The 14534-nt window shown below is 29.2% G+C and overlaps 1 protein-coding gene across 10 annotated transcripts in view; it reads left to right on the top strand.

The window, feature by feature from the left end:
• The window catches only part of LOC122859542 (glutamate receptor ionotropic, NMDA 2B), a 414324-nt gene that overhangs the window by 321436 nt on the left and 78354 nt on the right, over positions 1–14534 (top strand). Inside the window, exon 16 of one of the 10 annotated variants that reach the window (XM_044163199.1) lies at positions 8020–8186. The exons of 7 other annotated variants lie outside the window; for them this stretch is intronic. In XM_044163199.1, coding sequence (XP_044019134.1) covers positions 8020–8032 — 13 coding nt within the window. In that variant the 3' untranslated portion in view covers positions 8033–8186. Of the gene's footprint in view, positions 1–1639; positions 1838–7992; positions 8187–14534 lie in introns of those variants that run through there. 2 more of the 10 variants (XM_044163200.1, XM_044163198.1) reach the window with 2 other exon arrangements.

Genomic DNA, 14534 nt, shown 5'->3' with positions numbered 1-14534 from the left:
ATATAATTGATACCATCGATATTATTACTAATATTATATTGATATTATTGTTAATCATAATATTATTGGAGTTATTATTATTTATAATAATATTATTCATATATAACCATAGTATAAATAAAATAATAATTTCAAAAATATCATCGATGATAATAATATCAATATAATATTAGTAATAATAACAATAATATTATCGATTTATAATAATATCAGTGATATTAATAATATAAATAATAACATTGACAATAACATTTATATATAAATATTGATAATTATTAGTATTTATATTCAAAATATTATTATTATAGATATTATTATTAATATCAATACTATTGTGAATAATTGGTAATATTATCAAAATTATTGTTGTTATAATTATCATCATTTATATATATTTATAATAATTTTATTGTTATTATAATAATGATTCTTTAAACCCGCGAGATAACTATTGCTTAATACGTTTAAATGAATTTTTTTTAAAAATCAATTATTTAAGTATTAAACTCAGTTGAACTGTTTAATAATATTTAAATAAAAAAAAAAAAGTCGCTCACGCATACACACATAGCAGCTGACGTTCCGAGTTTATCCGCTTGTGGCCGAGCGTATACCAGAGAGAGTATACCAGAGAGAGTATACCAGAAAGAGTATACCAGAAAGAGTATACGTGACAGAGAGTATAGGAGAGCGTGTGACAGAGAGTAAACGCGAGCGCGTAACGCTAGAAGGGCCTCGAATTTTTTTGCTACCCTCCGTAAAGAAGTTTCACTTCAAAAACAATATTTGATAAACCCTCAAAACGTCTCTGAACCCGAGATTGAGATAATATTCTCAACTATTAAAGTTTACGCAAGGTAAGACCGAAAGTTTCGTGACGATAGACCATTACTCAGGAAAACTATTTGCGCCTTCGGTCTTAGAAACAAAATGTCTTTTATTGCAAGACCACCATTTGAATGTTTAAACACGAAAAATATTGTTAACTTTTTATCATGTTTGCTGTGGTTAAGTATGTTACATTCCGGTACGGCACATAGGGGAAATGAGTTCAAGTCCAAATAAAGTCAAAAGGTTTTCGTACGAATCTTATAATTATAGTTTATCGTACGAAAAGAAATCCACATCAAATATTACTGTAGTGGTGCAATAATAATCATGGACGATCATAATTTCCACTCCCAGATAGAAATTAGTCCCGAAATTTGACACTCAACCTCGTTTCGACGTCAGAGACCGAGCTCGATTCTATGTAGAAATGTTACACTATTCGACGTCGAAACGAGGTTAAGCGGAGGTTAAAATAAGGCAGGTAATAAAAAATACACGAAAAGACTTAATTAATTAATATTATGGTGAAAAATCAACAGTATTATTTAAATTAAAACAGAAAGATAATAATAAAAACCATAATAATGATATATTTACTAACTTTTTATGTATTTTATTTTTTAACCTGATTCAAGCTCGTTTAGACGTCAAAAAATGACGTTGAAAGTTAATGTTATTTGACGTCAAAACGAGGTTCAATCAAGGTAGAATCGGAGAAAAAAAGTACTTACTAAATTTATTATTATAAATGTAATAATAATGAAAGCGATAATATTAATATTAATAATAATGTTTCATCGGAATGTAGAGATGAGGGAGAAGAAGAGAGAGAAAACTAGAAAATGAAGCAAAGGTAAAATAAAATTTTGTGCAAAAAGAAATCGTCAGCCTGAACGTTGTGCCGAGTGCTAATTGGTATGCACTGTATTAGCGCACAACTCAGATTGACAGGTTTTTGCTTGAGTTTTCCTACAGTGTGTTGACCCAACAGATGAAAACCCAAGGTAAAATAAAATAAAATAAAACAAAATTTCCAAGAATAACAATTAGCTTAAAAAAAGTATCAGGCATCGTTGTAGATTTTTCTGGATGCAGTTTTTTTGCACGTACACTAAGGTGCCAAGGGCTGTGCCTTTTGTCAAGTTAGTTGCGTTGGCACCTCGATACTATATACATCTATCTTATCTTAGCAAATTACATTGAATTTAATCATTTAATAAATTAAAATAGTATTTTTAAATCAATACGATCACTAGTAAAATTAATACATAAATTTCAATATTTTAATAAATAAAAACAATCAATTGTCTCGTCGAGATTAAAGATTAAGTGTGTTATTTTTCTTGTTTTTAAAAAACTATTTTTAGCATTTGTTTATACCCTGGTAGAAAAATTCCGTCGGCCCGACGTTGGCCCAACTTTACATGTATAAGCATATTGTAAGCAGTGCTCACAAATTTCTACCAGGGGAGCTATTTATTATTTTATTATTTTTTTTCTCATGTTGCTACTATTATGTCCGAGTTCACCCGTTAATTAATAATTTATTTTAGATTAGTTATTTGACCCTAACTTTTCGGTTACTAGATCAGGTCCATAGCGTTGTAGGAAAAGACTTAGGACAAGAGAGAGAAGAGTAGTTTCAATGATAACATGAAATAAATATTAATTGGCGATTTATTTAAATGTAATATAATGCCATACATATGTATAATGTATATTAGACCTAGAAGATGGATGCAACGAAAGTAACGGTATGAAGGTAAGTAATTTTAAATTATTTTTTATTTTGTTTTATTTATTTATTCCCTTGACAACGATACGAAAGAGTTTGTTTAAAATTTGTTTCAAAATTTTAAATATATCGTTTCATGAAAGATTCAAGAGACAAAGGTGAATATTAAGGTTAAAACTTTTATTATATAAAATATATAATTTATTATATTATTTTTGATCAAATAATGAGTATTTAAAATTAATCTGTTAAATAAACGAATAATACACAAGATAATGGTTATTCAAGTGATTGACATAATACGACAGCAACATCATAATCACAATACCAAACAACAATAAACAATATGTGGATGAAATGTGGTACCACGTGAACGTAAAGATAGTAAAGATGGTATTTTAGATTGTATAGGATTTCAAGAAACAATTAATGACATTGAAATATTATCAGAAAAATGTGACAAATGTACTGGTAATCCTAAATCAGTAAAAATTAAAATACGACCAGGTGCTATACCAATGTCTGGTAATTTTCATGAGACTTGTACTGGTGGTTATAATAATATTTTTAAACAAATAATGAGTATCTAAAATAAATCTGTTAAAAAAACAATTAATACACAAGATAGTGGTTATTTAAGTGCTTGACATAATACGACAGCAACATCATAATCACAATACCAAACAACAATAAATAATATGTGGATAAAATGTGGTACCACGTGAACGTAAAGATAGCAAAGATGGTAATTTAGATTGTATAGGATTTCAAGAGACAATTAATGACATTGAAATACTATTAGAAATATGTGATGAATGTACTGGTAATCCTAAATCAGTAAAATTTAAAATACGACTAGATCCTATACCAATGTCTGGTAATTTTCATGAGACTTGTACTGGTGGTTGTAATAATATTTTTAATCAAATAATAAGTATCGAAAAGGAATTTGTCAAATAAACAAATAAAACCCAAGATAGTGGTTATTCAAGTGCTTGACATAATACGACAGCAACATCATAATAACAATACCAAACAACAATAAATAATATGTGGATAAAATGTGGTACCACGTGAACGTAAAGATAGCAAATATGGTAATTTAGATTGTATAGGATTTCAAGAGACAATTAATGACATTAAAATATTATTAGAAACATGTGATGAATGTACTGGTAATCCTAAATCAGTAAAATTTAAAATACGACTAGATCCTATACCAATGTCTGGTAATTTTCATGAGACTTGTACTGGTAGTTGTAATAATATTTTAAATCAAATAATGAGTATTACGGAGGCTAGGAGCCGAAAGGCTCAGCAGCAGTATTGGATTTATCCCCCAAAAAAAAAACGTTCATAACTTCTAAACTAATTGTCGTAAAGACTTCAGATTTGGCTCCAAAAAAGCGGCTCTGGGAATTCTATCGCCCCTAATAAAAAAAAACATTATCTATTCGGCCATTTTTTTTTTCCCGAAAAACGAAAAAAAAAAAAATTGTGTTTTTTTTTTTTTTTTTTTGCACGAAAAATACTATTCGTACGATGAAAATTCATTTGAAAAAGTTATAGAATTTTTAAAAACGATTATTTTAAGCCTAATATGAAACCTCTGCGACAACTCTATTTTGAGTTATAGCTTGTGCCGTTCTCATTTTTTAGGCAAACGATAACTCATGATGAAATGGTGTTAGAGACTTCATATTAGGCTTAAAACATGCGTATTCGAAAATTCTATCGCCTCTCCGAAAAAATTTTGATCTATGAATCATATTTTTCATAAAAATTAAAAAAAAACCGTTTTTTTTTTTTTTAAATTTAGTTTTTTTTAAAAAAAAAAAAAGTGACTGAACAGATAATGCTCTTTCTCATGAAGGGCGATGGAGTTTCAGAAGACGCGTTGTTTGAGCCTAATACGAAGTCTCTACTACAATTTTATCAAAAGTTATTGCATTCCTAGTTTTCGAGTAATTTCTGAGCTTAATGCGAAGTCATTCCGTTGATTCTAACAGAAGTTACAGCTTGCCTTAACTTGAACGAAAAAAAAAAAAAAAAATCGATTTTCAGAAAAATAAAAAAAAATGTACTATTATTGTATTGTTACTTTTAAAAACCATTTAAGAGATAAAATCCAACACGGCCCTAGCCGGAGTATTGAAAATTTTTAATTTTCAACGGTAACGCGGGCCACACGCCCCAACAAACGTTACCAGATCTTTTTTAAGGTTGTTTTCAAATGAAATTTCCGTAATTTAATTTTCGATTTTTTTTTTTTTAATGTTTAAATGAAATAATTATCTATTTGGTGGAATTTTTTCGTAATTTTCCTCTGCGTCAAAATCCAGATAATTAGTGTCAAAGTTGACAACTTTAACACGCAAGCATAGGGAGTATAGGTACGTTTGCGCTTGTACTTTTAAAACTCCTAATTTAAATTTTGATTTTTTTCTACAGATTTGTACACTTTACAAATCCGAAATCAATGAAAAAAAAATTATCCATTTCCTCAGTGCTGTTTAAAAGATATTGGCTAATTACTTTTTAAATTTACGAGTTTCAGCCGGCTGAATTACATTGAAAATTTGGGGTACGTTCCAATACCGCCGTTCGATTTTATTCTTCTAGCTCTATCCTTCTCTCTATCTCTTCCGGCTCAATCTTCCATCTCTTCTTCTATCCTTCTCTTACAAGAAATGTACGGTTTTGGAACTTCCCCCTGAATGTTTATTGCTAGAGTAGTATTAGTGTCTGTAAATATAAGCCGGCAACACTCACACTACTTATGACGCATCAGTAAAGTGAAAAGCTTTTAGGCATGAGGGGGCGCTATAATTTTTTCATTTAACATACGTTTGTAAGTACCCCTGTGAACCCAAAACGTCGCCCGGTCATGCGATTTAAAAACAACCTTAAAATGAATCTGTCTGAAAATCAAATAATATACACAAGATAGTGGTTATTCAAGTGCTTGTGCTTGTTATGATCGTGCTTGTCATGATCGAAATAAATTCAAGATCTTGAATGAATTTGTTAAGGACAAAAAAATGGAACAGATGATTAAATATTGAATCATTCAATGAAACAACAACAACAGGAGTAAATAATAATTCAATAAATGATGTACCAAGTGGAAATCAAAATAACAAGAACAATATTGATCATATATAAACAACAGCAATCATAATAGAACAAATACACGGTGGTGGTAGTGGCGGCGATGATGCTTCATCATGTGTTTGTGGTTAATTCGCTCATAAAAAAGATGTTGAAAAAATCGATCAATGTTTGACATTAAATTTTTTAAACATCAAATAGTTCGTTTTGTTTTTTTTTTTTTTTTTTATTCAAATATTGAGGAGATAGCTACTGAATCAAAATCAAATTTATTTCCATTATAATTTGTATTAATTTTATATTTTTCAGGCTGTAACATGTCAGATTACGAGGCTGAAATTGACTCAATATTCAATAATATTGGAACCTTAAGTCATCTAAAGTTGATATATCGGGAAAATATTAAAAAATATCATCCCGACAAAAATCCTGAAGATAAAATAGCAACTGAAAAAAACTCAGTATTTCATGAATATATAGACTGTCCCATTTTAATTGGATAATTGATTTTTCTCGAAAAATATGGCTCGAATTGAAAAATGATTCAAGTAAAAGTTGTAGGGTTTGGCGGGGGACTTGGAAAAAAAAAAAAACCAAAAAGTTCAAAATGGCGGAGTTTCAGGTATAAACGAAGTTTTTTCAAATGGATACTATATTTTTTCTCTGTACTAAAATGTTTCTTACATCTAAACTAACACTTTTTACTTGAAAAGTTTTTCGATAAAATCACTTTTTTTTTCCGCTTAATTTTATCTGTTGATGGATTTTCCTAAAAAAAAAATGGCTCGAATTTAAAAATGATATTTAGAAAAGTTGTAGCGTTCAGGACGACAAACACGAAAAGGAAAAAAAAAATTTAAAAAAGTTCAAAATGGCGGAGTTTAAAGTATGAACATCTTTTTTTTTGAGGTTAGGTGTAAGTTTTTCTACTAATAAATTGTTCGCATCAAGATTAACACTTTTTTTAAATAAAATTTTTCGGCTAAGTCCATTTTTTTTATCCATATTTCTCACTCCGCCATTTTGAATTTTTTACCAAATTTTTTTTTTTTTTCGTTTTTGTCTTCCTAAACGCTACAACTTTTCCAAATATCATTTTTAAATCAAAGCCATTTTTTTTTTTGAGGAAAATCCATCAGCAGATAAAATCGAGCCGAAAAAACAGTGATTTTATCAAAAAATTTTTCAAATAAAAAGTGTAAGTTTTGATGTAAGAAACATTTTGGTGCAAAAAAGAAATACAGTATCCATTTTAAAAAACTATTTTTATACCTGAAACTCCACCATTTCGAATTTTTTTTTTTTTTTTCTAGGTCCCTTTCTAAACCCTACAACTTTTACTTGAATCATTTTTTAATTTGAGCTATATTTTTCAAGAAAAATCCATTATCCAATTAAAATGGGACAGTCTGTATATACATAAAATAAAAAGTGTACATCAAATAGTAATAGAAGTGTTCAGCTGACTAGTTGTTCAATAAATAAATATTTATATAAAATTATATTCTGTGTTGAGTTTATAAATTAGAATTTCATTTACATAGAACCTTAATATTATAACTAATCAATAAATTTAAAAATTTCTATCATAATTGTTAATGACTGAATGAACATAATAGTTCACTCGAGAGGAGAGCGAAAAAGACAACTAGTCAAAAATATATTAATGCAACGAGAGATCTTTCAATTACGATTTTTTAGAATTACTGAAGAAGTTTCACTTCCCTGTGCGTACAATAACACACATCTTTTTTTTAATCCATGATAACTGAAATTTTAGATTGTAAATATTTAGTATTATATTTGTATAAGTTCAAAGTATGAGGGTGAACTTATTTTATTTTTTTTTTTGATTATGTACAGAGCCGGGAAGTTCGTCTGTTATTTCAGCTTGCCGTAAATACCATGGCAACATGGTGAAATATAGTTAAAAAAAAAGACGATCTGAACCTCGTACATGGAAAAAATGGCCTCAAAAAATAGCCTCATTTTTTTTGGCCTCTTAAAAATGGCCCTTTAAAATGGCCTCAAAAAATGGCCTTATTTTTTTTGGCCTCTTAAAAATGGCCTCAAAAAATGGCCAAAAGAGGCCAAAACCATAAGGCCATTTTTTAAAGCCATTTTTAAGAAGCCAAAAAAAAAATAAGGCCATTTTTTGAGGCCATTTTTTCCATGTACGAGGTTCAGATCGTCTTTTTTTGAAACTATATTTCACCATGTTGCCATGGTATTTATGGCAAGCTGAAATAACAGACGAACTTCCCGGCTCTGATTATGTAACATAAATTTGCATTACGCTAATTGTTTTTGTTAAGATTATAATTACAATCTTGACAAAAAAGGAGGGTGATGTAACGAGATGGAAGTGGCATAACACAAATTTGCGCTACTGCATCTTTTGCTGCGCACATGAGTCCGATGACGCTCGAACTTGTACAAGTGCCACCGGAGAAAATTTAGTTTGTAAAATGTAAAATATAAAACTACACTTCAAGTCCGGCCACCATTGACTGCGTCCGCAAAATAAAACTTGTAAAAATTTATCTTGGTGATGTGGCCTTGACACATCACAAATACTTGAAAAATATATTGTTTAATAATTCATAATTCATCATATAATTTAAATGTTAAAATAAATAGTTTAAATAATAATAATTTAAAATTTGTGTTCTATTTTATTTAAAGTATTTAAATAAAATCCTAAATAATAAATTAAAGTAATTTGGTTGCAAAAGTTTGAATATTAAATGAAATTTAAATAGCATTAAAACCACCTGTTACAAATTAAAGTTCATGTTCATATTCAACATTCCAGATATTTTCTTTAATAATTTGGTACAACACTGTTGTACTGTATGGCTCAGTCATAAATTAAAATCGTAATTTTTATTTACTATTTCCAACTCTTAATAACAATACTAAATAAATGTCATCTTCTTTCATTTCCTTGATTATTAATAAATTCTACTATTAGATAATATAAATTGACGACTTTTAATTTTTTATAGTCACTTTCTTATCACAGAAGTAGTGTAAAAAAAAAAGATGAACTTGAGCTTACTAGAAACAATAAAAAAAAATGATTATATTAATAGATATATTTAGTCTTCAACATCTTAGATATCTATATCTATTACAACACAGTTGTACATTTATTATCATTGTTCTCCACTCTTAGGTTGTAATTGCAAATGTTATTATCCATCAATAACAATGCTTCCGTGTTTTGAAAAAAACAATTGATTTTCATTCGTTAATACAAAATAAATAATAATCTGATTATATCTTAGTCTCATTCTTATCACAGACAAAGTGTATAGATAAAATAAACTTAAACTTACATACTAAAAACAACAGCAAAAAAACTTCATCATATCATTAAAGTATAATATTTATATTTCAACATCTCAGATGTCTATATTTAGTACAAAACGGTTGTACTTTTTTTTAAAATACTTTTTCTATTCTATCTCCAATATCTTATTATCCACAATATTCAATTTCGCAATACCAAATGCCAATCTTTGTTGTAACGGACGAGAAGAAATGATAAAAAATTTGTAGATGACAAAAAAAAAAAAAAAAAAAACCGATGCAATTCCTACGCAAAAAAAAAAATATCAAGATTATGAATGAAGTGAAGAAATAAACGATGCATTCTTGAGTAATAAATATTGAGTTCAATTGCTAGAGAAATTCATATAAAATTCCAACAAGAAATTCATAAGTGCTAAATCCTAATGGTGGTTCCTGAACAGTTTTTCCAATTTGTGATGGCGGCTTCGAAATACTAGTGGTTGTTTCAGCCAATAATGTCATTAATTTATCTTGTACTTCTTCGTTTTGTTCCCGTGATGTTGTACTACCGTATAAGATTCTAGCGTGCAACGTTTATATCTTCTTCACGAAATGGATACGGTATTCCCGTACTAATAATTTGACCCCAAGATATGACGTGTGTTCCGCAATTATCATTACTACCCTTTATCCACCGTTGGTCCGCAATATCTTTAGGCTCATAACATGTCCATCGATTCCAATTTATCTCACTTTTTATTCCTTTCCGTTCAATTGTATTTGGAATCAAATTCATAAACGCACAAATTCCAGATAGCAATACCTCTGGAATTTCATTTTTCATCGAATCGAGATATACCATCATTTTTTTTTCAGGAAATACGACTAATAATGTCCAATGATTTTGCCTATGAATTGGTAATAGTCATATTCGGTGTTCCCAGATTTTCATTTTTTTCGCCCATGCAAGATGATTTAGTTGGATATTTTCAGAATCAACCAAAGACTTTAAAACTAAGCAGGGGATTGTTAACATACTGATTTCTCTTTTTGTTTGAGCATAATTTTTTAGTAACAAAAAATAACAATTAATAACATTATCGTCAATGCGTGCATTTTTATTTAGGGTACTCAAACTCTCCTTATTTAACTCTATCCCAAACATATTTGTTTCACGCACAGGAAAACCCTCTGGGTATTTATTTTCTTCAGTAGTTATATAGGGCCGGTTTAAGGCCATGGTGAAGGGTTGAAGCTTGGTCAAGGGGGCAGGGGTCGGGGATCAGTGGCTAGGTCGGGGGTAGGGGGGCAGAAATCTCGAAGTTTCTAGAACTTTCGAGATGCATCTAGAAGTTTCTAGAAACTTCCAAAATGACGTCAGCGAGCATTCTAGAATGTTCTTCAATGACGTCATGTTTATTTATTTATAACGTCATATTTCTTAAAATAGTTGGCAATAATAAGAAATATTCTAGGAAATATTTTTCATATCGGATTATTAAATTGTGATATTGAATATTTTGTTTCATGGAAGTATCAGTTTATTAAAATATCATGTCATATATTAAAATGTAACGTCATTTATTAACATACAAAATAATTTATTTACAACCAGAAATATTTATGAGAAAATTCTAGAATGTTTTATATCGAATATTTTTGAATAAAATTCTAGAATAGTCTCGATTACTTACTTTGGTGGGGTGAGTCTTATAAAAATGCAAGTTTTTTCGTTTGAAAAATTAGTCTTACGACACTTATCGTGCTTGAAACATTTAAAAAAAAAAATTCAGTGATCAACCGCTTTTGTCCATAACATTTTATCAAAATGGCAATGATCGTTGACATTCAAGGATTTCAATTACCTGATCAGTTTGTTGTGAAAGAATTTGCAAGCATAAGTTTGCATGATGAACGAATCAATCATATACTATTCAAACCACCTGGATCATGGAAAGATGTACCACAGAAATATCAATTGATGAACAATTGGTTGACACGAAATTGGCATGGTCTGAAGTGGGGGGATGGTGATGTATCATTTAAAAAAACATAAAAAAAAATGACTGAAATTTTAAAACCGGCTGAGTTTATATGTGTCAAAGGATTAGAAAAGAAAAAGTGGTTAGAAAATATTCTTGATTATTCAAAACCAGTGATTGATCTTCATGATTACGGTTGTCTATCTTTGAAGACAGTACGAATACCTATTTATGAAAATCATAAATGTGAATATGAAAAAATCAAACATATAAACTGTGCTGTAAAAAACGTTTTGAATTTGAAACACTAGTACATATCGATGTAAGTATATTTTATGAATCCATAATTGATAATCTTGAATTAATATGTCATCCGGTTTCAAAAATTCATTTTTTTTTTTTTTTTAGGTTATTGGAAGTACATTGCTGGGGTGAATCTATAATTTTTTTACAATTTTTATCATCAAATGCATCATACATTGATGAATTCAGTGAATTAAAGACTTTTCATGAAGATTTACGTTGCTTTTGGGAAAATATGGAATTTCTAAAGCAAGATTTCAATGTTGACACACATGAAGAAGTACTTACATGTCACAATAATCAAGCACCTTTGATTTTTTTGTCTACAAAACGACCATGGGTCACAGATCTTCATCAACTCGTTGAAAAATATTTCAATAAATCACCATGTACTGACTTTGAACAACTTATAAGCGAGTTATTCAAGCTGTGGGATAAAACTGAAAAATTAGAAAATCGCATTCAAGAAAAAGAAGAGATAAATATAGAAGATGAAATGGAAGAATAATTTTTTTGTAACAGAAAAAATAAATATATCTTTTTTTTCAAATAATTTTTTTGTTTTAACAGAAAAAATAAATATATCTTTTTTTTCAAATAATTTTTTTGTTGTAAATTTTTTTCTATCTCATTCATATATTTGATAAAGGTTAAATAAAAACATCAATTTTTTTTAATTTTTAATAAAAAAAGATTTATTTTATATTGTTTAAAATTTTTCACATTTTTTAATCAATATTGGATCGATAATTTCACTCAATCGTTGAATTCTCAAGTTGAAACGTTCATGATCACGAGCAAGTTGTTCCCATTCTCCACGTCGTGCAGCCTTGTATGCATACAACCATGTATACATCATATGAATTTTAGGTGTTGAATTGAAAGAAACTTGTTTCTTAATTATCCTTGAGTCTTCCATATTTGATATTTTCATATTGATTTGGCTTCTTCTCTCCCCAATTATATGACTTTGGTTCATTGAATTTTTTTTCTTTTTCTTCATTCAACAAACAAGTTTTATCTGAATTTTCCTTAGCAGATTTATCTTTGCTTTTAAACATTTTTCGTGTTGTTTCATCAAAAGACGATTGATTAAAGAGAGATTTTTACGTTTATCTCTCCTATTTACACCAATTTTCGTACTTCATTCAACAAACAAGTTTTATCTGAATTTTCCTTAGCAGATTTATCTTTGCTTTTAAATATTTTTCGTGTTGTTTCACCAAAAGACGATTGATCGATGAGAGATTTTTACGTTTTTCTCTCTTATTTATATTAATTTTCGTACTGAACCACTGATAAGTTTGTACTCTACAATTCGATCATGTAAAATTAAACAGTAAGCTGATGTATCATCAGGAAACTGTTCAACTGATTCGATTTCCAAACGTATATCCACAGGTCCACTTTTAAGAAATTCATTTTGTTTAGAACAGTCTATAACAGCAAGTGGTTCTTGATTTAAAAATTCCGTTTTTGTTAATAATGGTTCTGCCCCTTTCCAAAGTATGATAATTGGAAATTTGTAAACATATCATAGAGCATACCAAATTGATTCTTGCTTATATCAAGATTCAAATTTCCATACGGGTAGGATTGTGAATTTAAAAATAATTTCACATCTCGCAAATTGCAATGATCCAAATGACTTGCATTTTTATCAGCTTGATTTTTACGTGCAGTTCGAAATCCTACAATCACATATCTTGGTTTCTCGAGTTGTGTTGATGTTTTGACACTCCATATATGTTTTGAAGTTGCAGGAAGTAGAGGGTAATCATACAGCTCCCAGGCTCGAAAACTCAGTGAAATAGCTGGATCTTTTGATATGTAGTTTAATAGTTGAATTTTTACTTTATCTGATACTCGAATATATGGTACAACCCATTCTATTTTTTGAATAGCAATTTTTGCCGTCTCTGCTGCTACTGTTTTTAGGTATGCATTGGTATCAGTATTTGATCTTGTAAGAATGAGTTCATGTTTTGCATTAGTAATCACTTTACAATAATCTTCAGCAAATCCAAGTAGTAAGCTCAATGGTATTGATATATCAAAGAATCCATTGGCATTATTGATAGCAGAATCAGTCCAGTCTGAATTTTCCAATAGTGCTTTCTGATTAGGTGTGAGTGATACATAACCTTTCATGAGAGTTGTGAGTCCTATATTTTTACTACGATCTACTTCAACAGCATTTATTTCATAGCGGATTTCTTCAAATAAATGAGCAATAGCCATTTTTACTAGACTTGTAGTATTTGCAACAGCGGCTCCATCATTTTTTGTGAATTTTCCTTGAATATGTAGAGTACTGTTAGATGGTAGTACGCACAGATCTTGATGTTGAATTCCAATTCTTATTTCATCATTATTATTGAAAGATGGCGCTCCAGAGAGTTGATGAGCATGGAGTTCATAATGAGCTATAGACTCATCAAAAATAATCGAATTTCGAATATTTAGGATTTCTTCCATGGTATAAAACAAAAAAAACAACACAATTTTACTATCACTTTATTTGACGTAGTTTGAGATTGAGACTCTTGAGAAACTGAACGTTTCGACGTGTTAGTTTTCTGACTGTCTGATGATGACTGATGAGTTTTTGACATGTTGGTTTATTTATATAATTGTTTCCAACTATTCTCTTTTGAAAGACAATACCCATTATTTTATACTCTTCACATGTAGTTTCATTGTTATGACTTCTCCTCGGAAATTTACTAAATCTCCGTCTTGATCTACATTTTTTAGCTGAAGATGATGTATTCAGCTTCTTGAAGAAAAAAAAAAAAAAAAAAAAAAAAAAAAACTCGGACAGCGACTGGTAGATAAATGACATGTGAAGGTACTTCTATGATCTTATATCCTGGTGGAACACCAGGGAAAAATTCATGTATAGTATGAACTTGTTGATTATTTAAATATGCTGTTGTTATATTACATTCAACACGTAAAGCATTCACTTTCAATATTGTCACTGGTAAATCAGATTTATGATTACATTAGGTTCTAAGATTTGAGGTGAAAATCCTAATAATCTTCCAATAGAATCTTCAGGAATAAAATTTATCGGACGATCACATTTAATTTCACAACACAGTTCACTATTATTTGGTTTAAAACTTATGGAGACCATTTGCAGAAGGTATTTTTCAATGTCTTCGATTTCATAACTTCCTGTCGGTATATATAGAATAATTTCACTTTCATAACCAATATAAAATTTATTGTTATGTAAATCAATATTAGGTACCGAATGAAAAGTAAGT

The sequence above is a fragment of the Aphidius gifuensis genome, linkage group LG6 (assembly GCF_014905175.1).
Source record: "Aphidius gifuensis isolate YNYX2018 linkage group LG6, ASM1490517v1, whole genome shotgun sequence".
NCBI classification, from domain to species: Eukaryota; Metazoa; Arthropoda; class Insecta; order Hymenoptera; family Braconidae; genus Aphidius; species Aphidius gifuensis.
Note: the sequence above shows the minus strand (reverse complement) of the source record. Positions and strands in the feature narration are given on the sequence as shown.